The 14,314-nt window shown below is 43.9% G+C and overlaps 1 protein-coding gene across 1 annotated transcript; it reads left to right on the top strand.

Moving 5' to 3' along the window:
• The first annotated feature begins 365 nt into the window (after positions 1-365).
• Xe7 (A-kinase anchor protein 17A) lies at positions 366-13,915 on the top strand. The gene is made up of 6 exons (XM_065432930.2): positions 366-1,271; positions 3,873-4,184; positions 6,938-7,086; positions 9,797-10,033; positions 10,569-11,316; positions 13,479-13,915. The coding sequence occupies exons 1-6, from the start codon at positions 816-818 to the stop codon at positions 13,683-13,685; spliced, it is 2,109 nt and encodes a 702-aa protein (XP_065289002.2). The 5' UTR covers positions 366-815; the 3' UTR covers positions 13,686-13,915.
• The last annotated feature ends 399 nt before the right edge of the window (positions 13,916-14,314 follow it).

A 14,314-nucleotide genomic window follows, 5' to 3' on the forward strand; every position in this document is an offset into this window, starting at 1 on the left:
CCACTAAGTGCGAAATCAGGCGAATGGCGGAGTAGGGCGTTTTTCGTCTGCTAATGTAGAAGACGCGCTGTCTGCTCTGAGTGGCTACAGCTCAGCGAGCCAAGTGCAGCACACGACGTCATATTATCTGCCCGGCACTAAACTCGTATACACGAGATTACACGAAATGTATGTACAAAAAAAATTCCCTATTATTGTCTGCACGCGCGTACACCATGCTTATTTTAATTAGTAAGCGAATGTTTACTGCAATCTATACCAATTTATAATCTAATTTATGTAGTTGTAATACTTTGCTATCGCTATCAATGCTTCGCCTTTCGAGTGAAACTGAGGCATTTTTATATTCACGACCGAGCTTCCTCCACGAGGTTCAACAGACCAGCAGATGCCAACGCGCGCTGTGCTCGCGCTGTTATTTAGCGGCGTAACGCTGACTGAGCAAGCAACATTCACCAGCACGAAGTTTACTGCTAACATGGCGGCGCTCCTAGTGGGTAGTGTAGCTCGCGTAGCTGTGTGTTCCGTTTTCATGTTCTCGTTTCGTTGAAACACAATTTCCTGCATCCATCGTTCAAACATTGAAGCTGAGAAGAAGAGGGGCAGAAGTAGCTTTAATTGAACCATTCATTACTGCGCGAATACATGTAGGCTGCGCAGGTCGGCAAACTTCGGCCTGCTGTTGGCAGCGTCTGCGGCCAACGCGACCGACGCTTTGCAGCTAGCAATCGCAGCTTTAGGCTGGCGACCTTACTCGTGCTCGCTGTTCTCATTGGTGCGAAAGCCTTCGCACAAGACTCGCAGTTCCTGCAAGGATGTCCTCAATACAGACGTGTCGTGACACTTCGGACGCAGTGGAAATGTGCGCTCCTTTGGGACTATACTTGAAAGCGATCGCCCGCTTAAACGTCAGCATACAGCTGCCTCAAATGAAGACGCCGGGGAGAAGCATCTCAAGCTGGGAAGTGATGGAAAAGCTACGACAAGCCATCAAACCCGACGAATTCACGACGCTTAAGATCAGCAAAACGACTCTCGAGTTTATACGTTTCGAAGGCGAAGTGGAGAACCGCAGCGCTCTTAAAGCCGTCGTCGCCCGGCTCGACAACAGTACGTTCAAGCTGAGCGGCTTTCCCGATAACCTGCGGGTGCGTGCGGCCGAAGCTAAGGTTCCGTTCCCGACGCGGCACGATTGGGATTCGTACTTCCGCGACGCTAAAGGTATGGACGAGATGAAGCCAGGCGAACGACCCGACACCATTTACGTGCAGGTGAGATGCGAAAGCGTGAAACGGGGGAAAAATGATAATTATAAATTGCTGAATTGTGTGTTTGTGAAGTGTGGACGCGGTGGATTGCAGTGCAGCTACTGTCCTTGTTTCCCAGTCCATCTTTGTTGTGGGTCGTCATGAGTGTAAAGCCAACGCCGGTAAAGCCGAAGGATGGAACGCACCTGACACTTTCGTGACACACGGGCTCCACAGCCGTCAGAATATTTTTTTCAACCACCGAATATGAGTAATAAGAACTAAAGCACCGATTGTCGTCGCCTGACGAGATTTTTCATTTCTGAAGGTTTAACCTAGATCAAGTGTTGAAAAAAAATTGTTGCCTGTGGACGAGGTCACGAGCTGGATATAGTTAGAACACTAAGGCTTTGACTGAAACTGTTTCGATTTACGCAGTAGACTGTAATAATATTGTGCTGGGTGATTCAGTACAGTGGTTATAAGTAGGGTGAAAAGAAATAATTCAACACATGAAGCAAGCAGAAATTTTTACAGAAGTATCGCCTCTTTCGTGTAATAGGTAATAGGTAAGTAGGTAGTAAGTGGTAGGTAAGTAGGAGATAAGGAAGCCACTCAAACTTCAGGTCTGTTATCGTTGCAACTGTTCCACTGGCCATATAGAGCCATGCATTGTCATGTTGTAACAAAACACCTACAGACAGCAATCCATGACGTTTCGATTTGATTGCAGGCCGAAGATGATTTTTTAGGAGGTCAGAGTCTCTGAGTCTCACTAGTAACAGTGGTCCCTCGCGACATGTTCTCCACAATGTGTAATCATGTGATAATGCAATCAGTGACGTGTCAGCGATGCACCAGTGATACTGGTCCCTCGTGATGTGTATTGCTTCAAGGCGACGCCTTTTTCGTACCAAAAGAGTGTCAGTGTAACCTTCTGTGCTGTTGGCTGTGTTCAGAACTTCTTTGGTTTGGGTGATGAGGAATAATGCCATTCCTTACTCGCTCTCTTCATTTGTGGTTGGTGGTAGTAAACCCAAGTTTCATCCCCTCTGACAGTTCTTACAAGGAAGGCATCCCCTTCTTGTTCAACAAGCTGCAGAAGTTGTTCAATTGCATCAACACATCACTATTTCAATTCAGGAGTCAGCTGCCAAGGCACCCATCTTGCAGAGACTTTGTGAAATCCGAGCACTTCATGCACAGTGTGGTATGCTGAACCGTGGCCAATGTTTACACTAGCTGCATTGTTGTCTTGTGTCACCCAGCAGTTTTATATCACAATGGCTTTAATGACTGCAATGCTTTATGGAGTCATAATGGGGTGTGCTTGACCCAGATAGGCAGCAACAGCCAATGGACACCACAGTGTTTGCGAATTTGTGACTTCATTTATTGAGTCGCTGCTGCGACATACATGCATCACCATACTGGACCTTCATTTTGCGATGAATTTCGATTGGCTTCACACCTTCACTATGCAAAAGCCAAATAACAGAATGCTTTTCCTTCCTGGTGAAACTACTAATGGGGCGGCCATATTTACACCGTTCCTGTGCCGGTGTTCCCACACCTGCACGATGCTGCCACCTAGTGAACATCCAGCACATTGTTAAGAACATGTCTTCCAACATACATGCTACTTGTGCCATCGATGACTTTTTTGTTACACATTTGCTGTTTTCATTTGATTGACCTCCATAGATAGCTTTTAAATGCTAGCTTTTTTATTAGTCCTATGTAACTTTTTTATTTATCTAAATTTGATGTATCATTTTTTAATGTGTTAGCGTTAGAGCACTCCTGTGAACGAAAATCTGTCTGTCAAGTTTTATACAGTAAAAGAGGGGAGAGGAAGGGAGAGTAGAGGAGGCCGACACATGTAGAAAGGGAGGAGGCACCTGATGTCACAAGAGAGGAAGTGTGCCGCGGGGAGGGGAGCTTAGGTGCAACATGGCTGTAGGGGAGAGGAGGAAGCCTACGCCATACACCATCTGCTCCAGACTCAGGATAGCGCCATGCCACATGGAGTGGAGCCTATAAAAGAGAAGAAGCAGTGGCAGCGCAGCACACGGGAATTCGGTAGATTGCAGTGCCACACAGTTGATACTCAGCCGTCAACAGATGCACGTTGTGTTCCAATCGTTGCGTTAGTGGCTCTGTTTGTGCGCTGTATAGCTAAAGGTAATGATGGATGCCATGCCTTCTAGGAATGGTATGAGTGGTCCTGACAAGAGCATCGATAGAAAAATACTGAAGCTATGCGACAAAGAGTCCAGCACGTCTCATCATTACATGCAAAAAGGGCAGAATGGGTGGGAAATAATGCTCACACATTACTGTCGCATGAATCCCTTTAATTTCCCTCCTTAATTTCTGTGTTCCTCGCCATTTAGTATTGTCCTTCTTTCTTTCTTTTTTTTTCCCTAATCACTTTTCCTTTTCTTGGGCCGTGAGACAACTTGGGTGTCCTCCTATAGGTGCGGCACAAGTCCGCGACCTATCCTCCTCTTTTGCTTCTCTCTAGCCAGAAAAACAAATGCAACAACAGCGTTGAACTAGAATTGATTTCGCTTTACTTGTGGTTCATTGCAAGCAGATTCAACTGCACATGCTTCTATGCAGGGTTTGCCATGCAAGTGGTTTGCTGACAAACGGCGCGATGCTGACCGGCCAAACGAACAACTAGTGTGTCAGGCGTTCGGCGGGCCAGGTTTGGTGCGGCGGCTGGACATTCCCTTGCTTGACCCATACCAGAAGGATGCAGAGGCCTCCGTTGGGCGCATCTCTACCTTCTCCTTCAGCCAGGAGCTGACCTTTGATGTGTATGTCCAGTACATGGAGTACATGGGTTTTGTCAAAGCCATGGACTCTCTGCGTGGCATGAAGCTCATGCTCAAGACGCCTGAAGGACGTGCCTTCACAGCAAACATCAAAGTGCGTACTGTGCTGCATGGGCTGACGGTACCACAGGACAGTGGCTGGATTTTGGCTGTTCTTGGTGCACGAAATAGTTAACATTACAGCCTTAAGAGCGAAACACTAGCGTGCATGTGGAAAAAAAATAACTTAAATATTATTGCCTTTTAGCATCCCACTTTATTGAGCATATGAATTGAAAGGAAAAAGACACTAGCACTTGTGTTGAAAAAAGACTTGGACTTTACTGTGTGAATGGGCACATTTTAGCCAGGTGTGGCTGCCACGCCAAGAAATTCTAACCAATAACTAAACAATTTCATCTTCTTTAGACATCCCGTTTTAGTGAGTTAACAAACTGAAGCCACTTACTCTGGAGCCACTACCCTACAGACAGTAGGGCTTAGTTAGCAATGTTCCAATGAAGATCAGCACATATGTCACTTCGTATCAGTAAAGGTTCAGCATATCTATATAGATACCCACTGCCACATTATGTTGCTTTTGTTTTTCTCCATCTGCATAAGAAATGAAGGCACAACTTATTTAGGATTTGATTTGTGCACTACGCCATTGTACACTTAGTTCTTTTAAAGGGCTGCTACAGCGCACTAAATACATTGGATTAACCTTGTCTACCTTTGCTGGCTGTGAGCCTAGACATATCTGTGAACAAGTGGAGCCCGAAACAGTTGGAACAGCGAACTATGACACAGACAGCAGCCATGTTTGACTGCTGAAATTCGAGAGCATGCTTGTTTCTGTGAAGACTCTTGTGTCACATGAGAGGAGTGTGAAGACTAGTTTTTATAGTGTATGGTGCTAGTGTTGTAAAAACACAAGATTGTGTGACATTTATTCCTGGCTTTGTAGTTTATGACAGCCTGTGTTGTGGCTACAGGTAATAGAAGTCTGGCCACAAATGCAGTTAAACTACAGCCACCCCAATGCTGTCTTTCCCTTAGAAGAAGAAGAAAAAAAAATGTGCGAACAGCCTTTTGCCATGTTATAATTCAAATAAACATATACAATTAATGCTCAGCCAAGTACTGGAGCAATCTTGCCACCTATATCACTTTGACAACTCCCTGTTTCACTATTTGCCCTTCAATATAATGACTGATGAGTCACCCCAGGTTTACTATATGTGCCACTTCAATGCCCACCTCTCCTTTAATGCTCTGTGAAAGGCTCTCGAAGTGCACAGTGCACCGACTTGCGCCCTTCAACATTTTGTGATGTCAGTATTTTTTTATGGTAAATAATGGAGCCAATTACCATTTCTCTACACACAGCTGGAAGTTCACAATATCACCCTGATCATAATCTGTCCTTCCCTGCGACATTTTGGACTCGTGTGGTTCCTTGATGTCACGGCTACATGCTGGCTGTTGGTTGGGTTGGCTGCACTTCCTGAATGGCAGTTCAGGTTCGCATCTTTGCTGATGACAGAGAGCATTTATATGTGTCTGAAGTTGGCTTTCATGTGCCTTCACTACAATGTGGAGCACATATGACTTGTAGTGAAGGGGGGGGGGGGGCGAATGAAAAGAGAAATATTACCAGAAATGGGGCGCACTAGGGGCTTAGCAACTTAACACCCTCTCTCTCTTCACTTATTTATGCCTTGTAACATCTACAACTGCAAATCAGATTAAACTCCAATGAACATTATGTGTAACTTGCTTTTCTCTTTTCCTTTAAATTTATTGAAATTTCGGGGTGGCCTGTACATAGATGTGTGTTTTCCTCTTAAAGGGACACTAAAGGCAAATACTAAGTCAAGCTAAAATGATAGATTAGTGCTCGAGAATCTCTAAGGCGTCAATATTATCGTGAACGGAGCCTTAATAATCGAGAAATTGAGGTAAATGCAAGACATAATTGGAGACTCTCCCGAGACATTCAAGCACCTGCCTGATGACGAAAGCACTCATCGGTTAAATTCTGTCACTAGTACTGAACCACTCGCTTCAAAAAACATCCTTGGGTTGCATTATAAAATGAAATAAAATGCTACTTGTCCAATTCTATTACATATTTAGAAAAAAAGAACTCATTGAAATTGCCATTGACAATGACGCGGGCAGTCGAACGGTTTCGTTTGTGCTCGACTCTGCGCCGCCCAAGCTTTCGCGTTTCAGTACTTCCCTGATCATGTAGTGCTGGTTTTGCTGGCTCACAAAACTCACACAAACTGCAAGTAGCAGAGAATTCAACTGCCATGTGATGTTGCGGGATGCCTGAAAGGTCCGCGCCACTTGATCAAAAAGCAGCTGCTCTGTCTTGAGTTGGCACCACCGTCTGTTGGGCACCGTTTTACTCACCGACGGTAGGCAGCAAAGGGTGGTAATGGTGTATGCAATGTCACCACTCCCTTGTTTGGGCAGCAGGAGATTTGAATTTAGAAAAAGGCATTCATACCCTACAGATGCAATTTTCTTGTAAACTAAGTCTTTTCTTGGCACGAAACGAGCATTGCGAGGTTTCTAGGATGGTATTTAAACAGTCCACGTCAACTTAGTATTTGCCTTTAGTGTCCCTTTAAGATCATAGAAAAATGACTGCGCTTACTGCTGCTTTGTTCTTACTGAAATTTTGCAGAATGATTGTGTTATATGATCCATATCATTGAATGCAACACTTGGCACAGTTAATTTGCCTGGTCTCCTAAGAAAAAAAAAAATGCAAGGTTGGCCTTCATCAATGGAGAAGCAAGTTGCTGCCAAGGCTGTACTTCAGCGGCTTCAGCGTAAATGATTTTCGCGCAGGTAGATTTTGACCGGTCGAGGCACCTGAGTGAGGAGAGCATCCAGAGGCGTCAGCAGGAGAGACTCAAAATTGAGGCCCTGGAACGGGAACGTGAGGAACGGGTGCTACGTGAACGTTTGGAAGAAGAGCAAATGCGGGAAGCTGAAAGGTGATTACAGTCACTGCTGGTGTTCAAGCGCAGTCAAGTCTCCTCGACTGCAATATTTCCCAGTGAAATTCGACCTATTGCACAAAAGTATGATCCATTGCAGGCCTTCATTTGTGTCCTGCATGCATTAAATGATAGTTATGAAAACTAACAAGTACTAACAATCAATGAACAACATGTAGCTAATAATGACAAATAATCAAGTTCACCAAAGACATGAGGACTACATTTTCACTCTGTACAGAAGGAGGAAAGAAGGAAAATAACAATAACAAAACAAAAAATTATGTGTAATCGTATGGTAGAATAGTTATTTGCAAACTACGACACTCTGCACAGTACAGTCTAACATGTGTCTGATGGTAGTGTTAGCCAGACCGCTGCAGGAGCACTTCACAATAAACTATTTGTTGCCGGTAGTGTGTGTCACAACATATAGTGGCTCTGTCCAAAACTGCCATGTGCAAGTGCCTTGGTGAACACTTGTCAAATAGTGGCAAAGCCAGCATGCATGCACAGTCAGTTCTGTTTATTCAACTGTTCCTTTAATTGACCATGTGCATTGACCACGTTTAATTGGCCGTGATTTTCTATTGAGAAAAACATAAAGCGGGTGAGGTGTACTGAGGAGGCTGTATCAGCTACATTTAACCACAGTGAAGCAAAGCATCTATGCTAAAGCATTTCACATGCAACTTTGTAATCATCTCTGCTGTGTTGATAGGAACAATAATTCATTATTTGGCACATACGACAGCTGTTCAAGAAGGAGTTGAACTATCTACTATAACTTGCATTAAATGATTATTACTTATATGTTTGATTTCACCATGCTCAAAAGTCGCAATGACTTGGAAGGCACCTATGTTTCTGTGGCAGAAAAAGGAAATATTTTTCAAAATTTAAGTATTACACTGAGTGTTATATTTTATTGTTAACAATTTTTAAAAATCATGCGTGGCATTTAGCATAGCACAATTCTACTTCTTGAGCTAGATTATCCTCATAGGCAGACATTACTTGCAGAAAAAAAACAATTATTATTTCAGTAATTAATGATTCACTAATTACCTTCTCAATTAATTACTTTATAACACATATTGCAATCTACAAATTCTAGCTGGCAACTTTAAAAATAATATCCACATGGAATGAACTATGAGGACGACACCAGTTTTGAGATTTGCCTTTGCTGAAATTTGTGAGGAAATGCATTGGTGTACCAGTAACCTTTGAGCTTCAATGTTTAAAACAGTGTTTTTTTTTAATGCAAGTGGAAGGGCAGTGCATTTTTACAGCAAGTTTCACTGCACTTATCTCAAAATAGGTGCTGGCTTCAAGATTCGTTCCAAGTGAATCTGCCTTGTGACATCACTGGCTTAAATTTATGCATTGCAGTTTGCTCACTAAGGTAATTAGTTAATTTCTGCTATATGCCACAGTTGCTTCTTTAAAATTCTGCCACTGCTGATATTGACACACCCGGTATTTCAGATGGCTCAGAATAAAACAGGTTGTCAGCAGTATAGTATGTTGTTAGGATGGATAGTTGGGGGTGTTGGTTAAGCATGATCTGAAGTGAAGGCGCTAAAACGATGGTGGACGAAGAAGAAGTGTGTGTGTGTGTGTGTTCCTTCTTCGTCCACCGTCGTTTTAGCGCCTTCACTTCAGATCAGTATAGTACTTTACAAACACTGTCAGTCTCAAACCTGTCATACCCGCCGTGGTTGCTCAGTGGCTATGGTGTTGGGCTGCTGAGCACGGAGGTCGCGATATTGAATCCCGGCCACGGCAGCCGCATTCCGATAGGGCGAAATGTGCAAACAACCGTGTACTTAGATTTAGGTGCACGTTAAAGAACCCCAGGTGGTCGAAATTTCCGGAGTCCTCCACTACGGCGTGCCTCATAATTGGAAAGCAGTTTTGGCACGTAAAATCCCATAACTTTTTCAAACCTGTCATGCTAAAGTGTGTGTGTGTGGCAGCAAAAGACACCATTTCGAGAGGCCTGTCATTACCTTGGAGCAAGTGCATGGAAGTGCAGTTTATTTGAAAAAGTGCACACTGAACTGCAAAAGCTTTCAGAACATTGAAGTCGTCCGAAGTTTCTTCCATATGTTTGCCCCTCGACCTGTAATTTGGAGGTGGAATAGGGCACGCAAGCACTAATGTGCAATATATTCACTGGGCTTTTCTAGTTTGGATGAAGAGATGAATTTCTTTCCTCCCTTACCCTGTTGGTAATGCATGTCTGTGGTCATGTGAACGTATGTCTTTTAATGCTGTGCATTGTGGTGCTGCAGGTCATATAAGCCAATTAAAGGTGAGAACTGGTCTGCCATTATCCACTGCTGGTCCTAGTGTTTATTTCACAGTGAGCGAATCCAAGGCCATAGCCTGATTAGTGGCTTTTGTCCCAGAGCATACAGCTACTTCTTATTCCTGTCATGCTGACAGGACCTGTGGCTTTATCTTCACTGCACAGGGTTAGGCACAGCATTAGGCTAGCACAGTGCAATTGTTCTCTTTGGAAATTGTAGTGTCCTATTCATTTGGCAGTGGTCGATTGTGGCGATAGCTTATGTAGAGCGCCACTTAAGCTGATAGAGAAACATGAAAAGAAATAGCATTCGTGTAGGATAATTATTACGTTACTCTAGCCGAAGGCTGGGCCTCTGTGGCTTAATCAAAGTCCATATTTCGGTTGCAGGCGGCGTCAGCGTGAGGAAGAGGATCAACGAGAACGCAAGCGGGAAGAGAGGCAGCGCCGGCGTGAAGAGCGCAAGAGGCGTGAGGAGGAGGAGGAAGCAAGAAAGAGGAAGGAAGAGGAGGAAGTAAAGAGGAAAAAGGAAGAGGTGTCCAGGAAGAAGAAGGATGAAGAAGAGGCTAAGAGGAAGAAAGACGAAGAATTCAAGAAGAGAAAGGACGAAGAAGAGGCCATGAAAAGGTGGTCGATTTCTTGGGCAAAGCGCATGGCTTGTGGGTAAACAAAGAGCCGTGAAAGAATACTGCTAATTCTGGTCCACTGTAGCTGTGACAGCTGCTGCACACACAAAAATAGGGAGATAATTAGTCTAAGTGCACCGGTGTTCAAGAGCCGGAGAAATACTTCGGTACTTAAGGCCTTAAAGAGACACCACAGAGCAACGATAGGTCAATTTAATACGGTAGATTACTCTTTCGAAGTGTAGTTGCAATTATGTGGTGAAAAAGTTATGGTTAACAGCTGGGAAAACAAGATTTTCTCTTTTTTGAAGTTCACACTCATGCTGCAATGCAAATGCACCATTGTGACAAAACAGATTTGAAAGTGTTTTCGCATGTTTGGGTAGTTTTTATGCAGAGAAATGCCTTGCAACTTGCTTTGTTGAATCTTTGGTTCCTTTAGAATGCAATGTAATCTATGCTTTTTGTATAATAGTTCTGGTGTGGGCGGCTCTTCCCTGGTTCACTATTTACATACCATTCCTTCTTATCGCTAGGTATCAAGAGGAGCTGAGAAAGAAGTGGGAAGAGGAAGAGGCAAGGCGTAAGAGGGAGGAAGAGATGAGGAAGAAAGAGGAAGAGGAAAGCCTTAGGCGGAAGAAGGTTGAAGCCGAGTGCAAGCGACACAAAGGGAGCAACCGCAAGCGGAGTGGTGAACGGAAGAAGTCCAAGCGTAAGCGAAGAAAGAAAGAGGAAAACTCCTCCCCCAGTCAGGATGAGTCCAGGAGGCGGTCGGACGAGCAGCGGCTGACCGAGCAGAAACGACTTGCTGAACGGCAGCGCATTGTGGAGGATCAACGACTCGCCGAAAAGCAGCGCCTTGCGGAACAACAGCGCAACACTGAGCAGCAACGCCTGGCTGAGCAGAAGCGACACACAGAGCAGCAACGCGCTATCGAACAGCAAAGATTCGCCGAGCAGAGGTGTCTTGCTGAACAGCAACGCATCGTGGAGCAGCAGAGGCTTGCAGAGCTGCAGCAAATAGCTGAACAAGATCGTATCACTGAACAGGAGCGAATAGCTCAACAGCGGCTAATTTCTGAGCAGGAGCTAATTGCTGAGAGGGAGTGTATTGCGGAAGAGCCATGTATTACTGACCAGGAGCACATTACGGAGCAAGAATGTATTGCAGAGCAGCATCGTCAGCAAGTAGAGTCTGAAGAAAGACAGCAGGAGTGTGCTGCTGAGGCAACACGCAAGCTCCAGGCAACTCATTTGCTTCAGGAACTTTTTGATCTTGTTCGAGTGAGTACATTCAATGTGGTTTGATGTTCATTGGAGTTGAATCTTATTTGTGGTTTTAGATGTTACAGGGCACAAATAAGTGAAGAGAGAGAGAGTGTGTGTGTGTTAAATTACTAAGCCACAAATGTAACTCATTTCTGGTAGATCGTTTTCTTTTAACCCCCCCGCTTGACTACAAGCCGTATTCTGAACAGAATTGAAACTCTTAGCTTACACAAGGATATTGTAAGGAGATTGTATGATTACCCTTAGAAAGGTGTCTCTTATTAGATGAAGCAATATGAGCAAGCACTAGATATGAGCTTCTTTGGGCTATCTGCTGTAAAATGCTCTTGATGCTATGGCACAAACAGTTATTTGGCTGTGTTGAGATGTGCTTTTGCATTCGTTACATAGCCCGGAAACTAGAAGCTGATCTACAATAACTGCTGTTAATTGATGGCGAGTGAAGTTTGAAAGTATAAACACTCAAGAATTGTGGCATCCTTCCCACTCTCAAATTGTTTCTTCAGCAATGACAGATTTGGTAAATATGTTAGCACGTTCAGGTAACTGCTGCTGAATACCTATTGCTTTTTTGCGTCACCATAATTACTTTCTTCTTTTGAAATGACCCAGCTGTTTGGTAAAATGTTCCTTCAAAGTCACTGTTGTAGGCATGGTTTGCAGCCATTTTGTATGTTCAGAAGGAGTCAAGTGTGTACTTCGAGCACCCAGTAAGGACTGCTGAACGCTACAAATCAATGCCTGTATCGAATATGTCAGTACTTTTTCCAAACTATTGCACGTAATGAGTGCGCTGTTAGTCAGCGTTGGTGAGGCTCTATTGTGATTATTCTACTAGCTTTTTTGGCAGCTTACACATTTACTAATATAAAATATTGGACTAGTTGGTTCTGCATAACGCAAAATATAAGAGAGAGACTTGGGACAGAGACAAAAAATAAGGAGCAGACAAAGAGAAGTGCCGACTTTCAGAAACAATAACTTCCAAACACAAACATGCATAGAGAATGACTCAGTGCTTTGTGTGTGTCTCTCTCTTTCTCTCATTGTCATACATTGCAAGTTATTGATCATGAGCTAATGAACCCAGCAGTCTTTTCTTGTGACTTTTAAAAAAATTCTTTGCAGATGTATGCCAGCCTGAGCAACTCATACGTGAAAGACACCAAAGCTGTGTAAAGGTGTTCCCACACCCTTTGGAAATCCCAGAAATCCATTTTTTCACTGCCCAAAATCTATGCAGTACTTTGTAAATGCTTCACTGTATTTGGGCTTAGTACTTTTATACTCTGTTATATCCTACTTATGTTCCCATATAGTGTGCTGGCTCTACCGACACCGGTGTCTGGCTGTGCATTCCAACGGCATGCCTGCATTACTGGATATTTTTTGTATAGCCAGCTGCGTGTTTTCACTGACCTTGTGGTCATATGGCCACTTTGGGACTCCGACACAGGCTGCATTGCTGGCTACTGTTTAACTGACATTTGATAGCAACCACGCCGCCACACATGAACTGTTGTGGAACTCCCGATATCTTCGCTGCACAAGTCGCACTTGTCTAGAAAATGTAATGTTACCCTTGTCTACGCCCCCTGTGGTGTCCATATTGCATCCATTGTGATGGTTCCTTTAGAGTAATGGAAACCATTCTCAAAGGCCATGCTTTGCCATACTGCTAGTGCCAAAAGCGACCAATGAAGTCATGGCTGCCATTTTTTGGACACCACTTATGGCGAGGTTGTAGGTTAAGCAAACTTCTAATTTTTTTTTCTCAACAGTAGTGAATGATCCGGATCATAAAATGCGATCTTGCTGTGAAATTCTAGCAAAAGCATAGCAATGGTAAGCACAGTAACCTTGCTTTTTTAAATTTTATAGATAAAACGCAGGTGCATAATTGCATAAACTGTGAGCTTGGGCACCTTTGGAGTGCACTTCCCACATTTTTGTGGGATTTTTGGGGCCTCTTCCTTCTTGAGGAAATGGTGCTGTAATGAAGTCCATGTTTCTATCCCAATGACATTGTTATGGTGAGGGTTTACTTGTACTCTTCTTTTCAAGAATAATGACTGACACTCGGGGAAAGTTATTGTGGAGTAGTGATATGATACTCCACTTGATTGATCTTTCTGCCTCATTTATTTGTTCTGCAGACGCAGAAACGTAAAGAGGAAGAGGAGAAGAATGCTGAAGCTGAAGAAGAGGAGAACAAGCTTCGCGAGCACCTTCTGCGGCAAGAGCAGCTGCTGCGAGAAAAGTTGCTGCGAAACCTGGAAGCCAAAAAGCGTCAGAAGGCACTCGAGGCCAAAGTGCAGTCTGGCAAGAATTCCACTGTCCTCATACGGGCGAGCCAAAGCTGACAGGCCTATTTGTCTCAAGACACTGGTCTGCTTTGTAAATACATGTGCACGTGTACATGAGCCGGTGGAGCTGTTGTCAAGTATTCTGTGATCTCAGCAGTCATGTGGTCCATGGCCTTATTTTATAATGGACGGTGTGGAACAATGTTGTGGCTCGGAAAAAAGAAGAAGGCTTGACAACACAACAAACTGATGGAATCGCGCTATCCATTAAAAAAAGTTCATACTAAGTTGCTGACACTTCACTTCTGCTGTAGTTTGCATGTTTGATTCATCTAGAATGACAGCTTGGGCTTGTCGGTTTTCCATCCTGGTGTTAACAGCGCAAAACGTAGAAGGGACACGAGACGAGAAGACGACGTGACAAGCACTGTGTCGTCTTCTCATCTCGTGTCCCTCCTACGTTTTGAGCTGTTACCACAAGGTTTGATTCAGCTGCCAAGAAAAGTGTGATATATGTGATACACTGCCTGGTGATCTTGCAACACATGAGACTGGTCAAAAGCTTGCATAAGTGGCAGTTATAACTCTGGGGCATAATGAAACAAACAGCAAACTGACAAAATCACTTCACTTTGCAATGGTCCATGTCTTCTCTTGCTCATCTACCAAGGAAATAGCTCTAGCAC

Source organism: Dermacentor albipictus, chromosome 3, assembly GCF_038994185.2.
Source record: "Dermacentor albipictus isolate Rhodes 1998 colony chromosome 3, USDA_Dalb.pri_finalv2, whole genome shotgun sequence".
NCBI lineage: Eukaryota > Metazoa > Arthropoda > Arachnida > Ixodida > Ixodidae > Dermacentor > Dermacentor albipictus.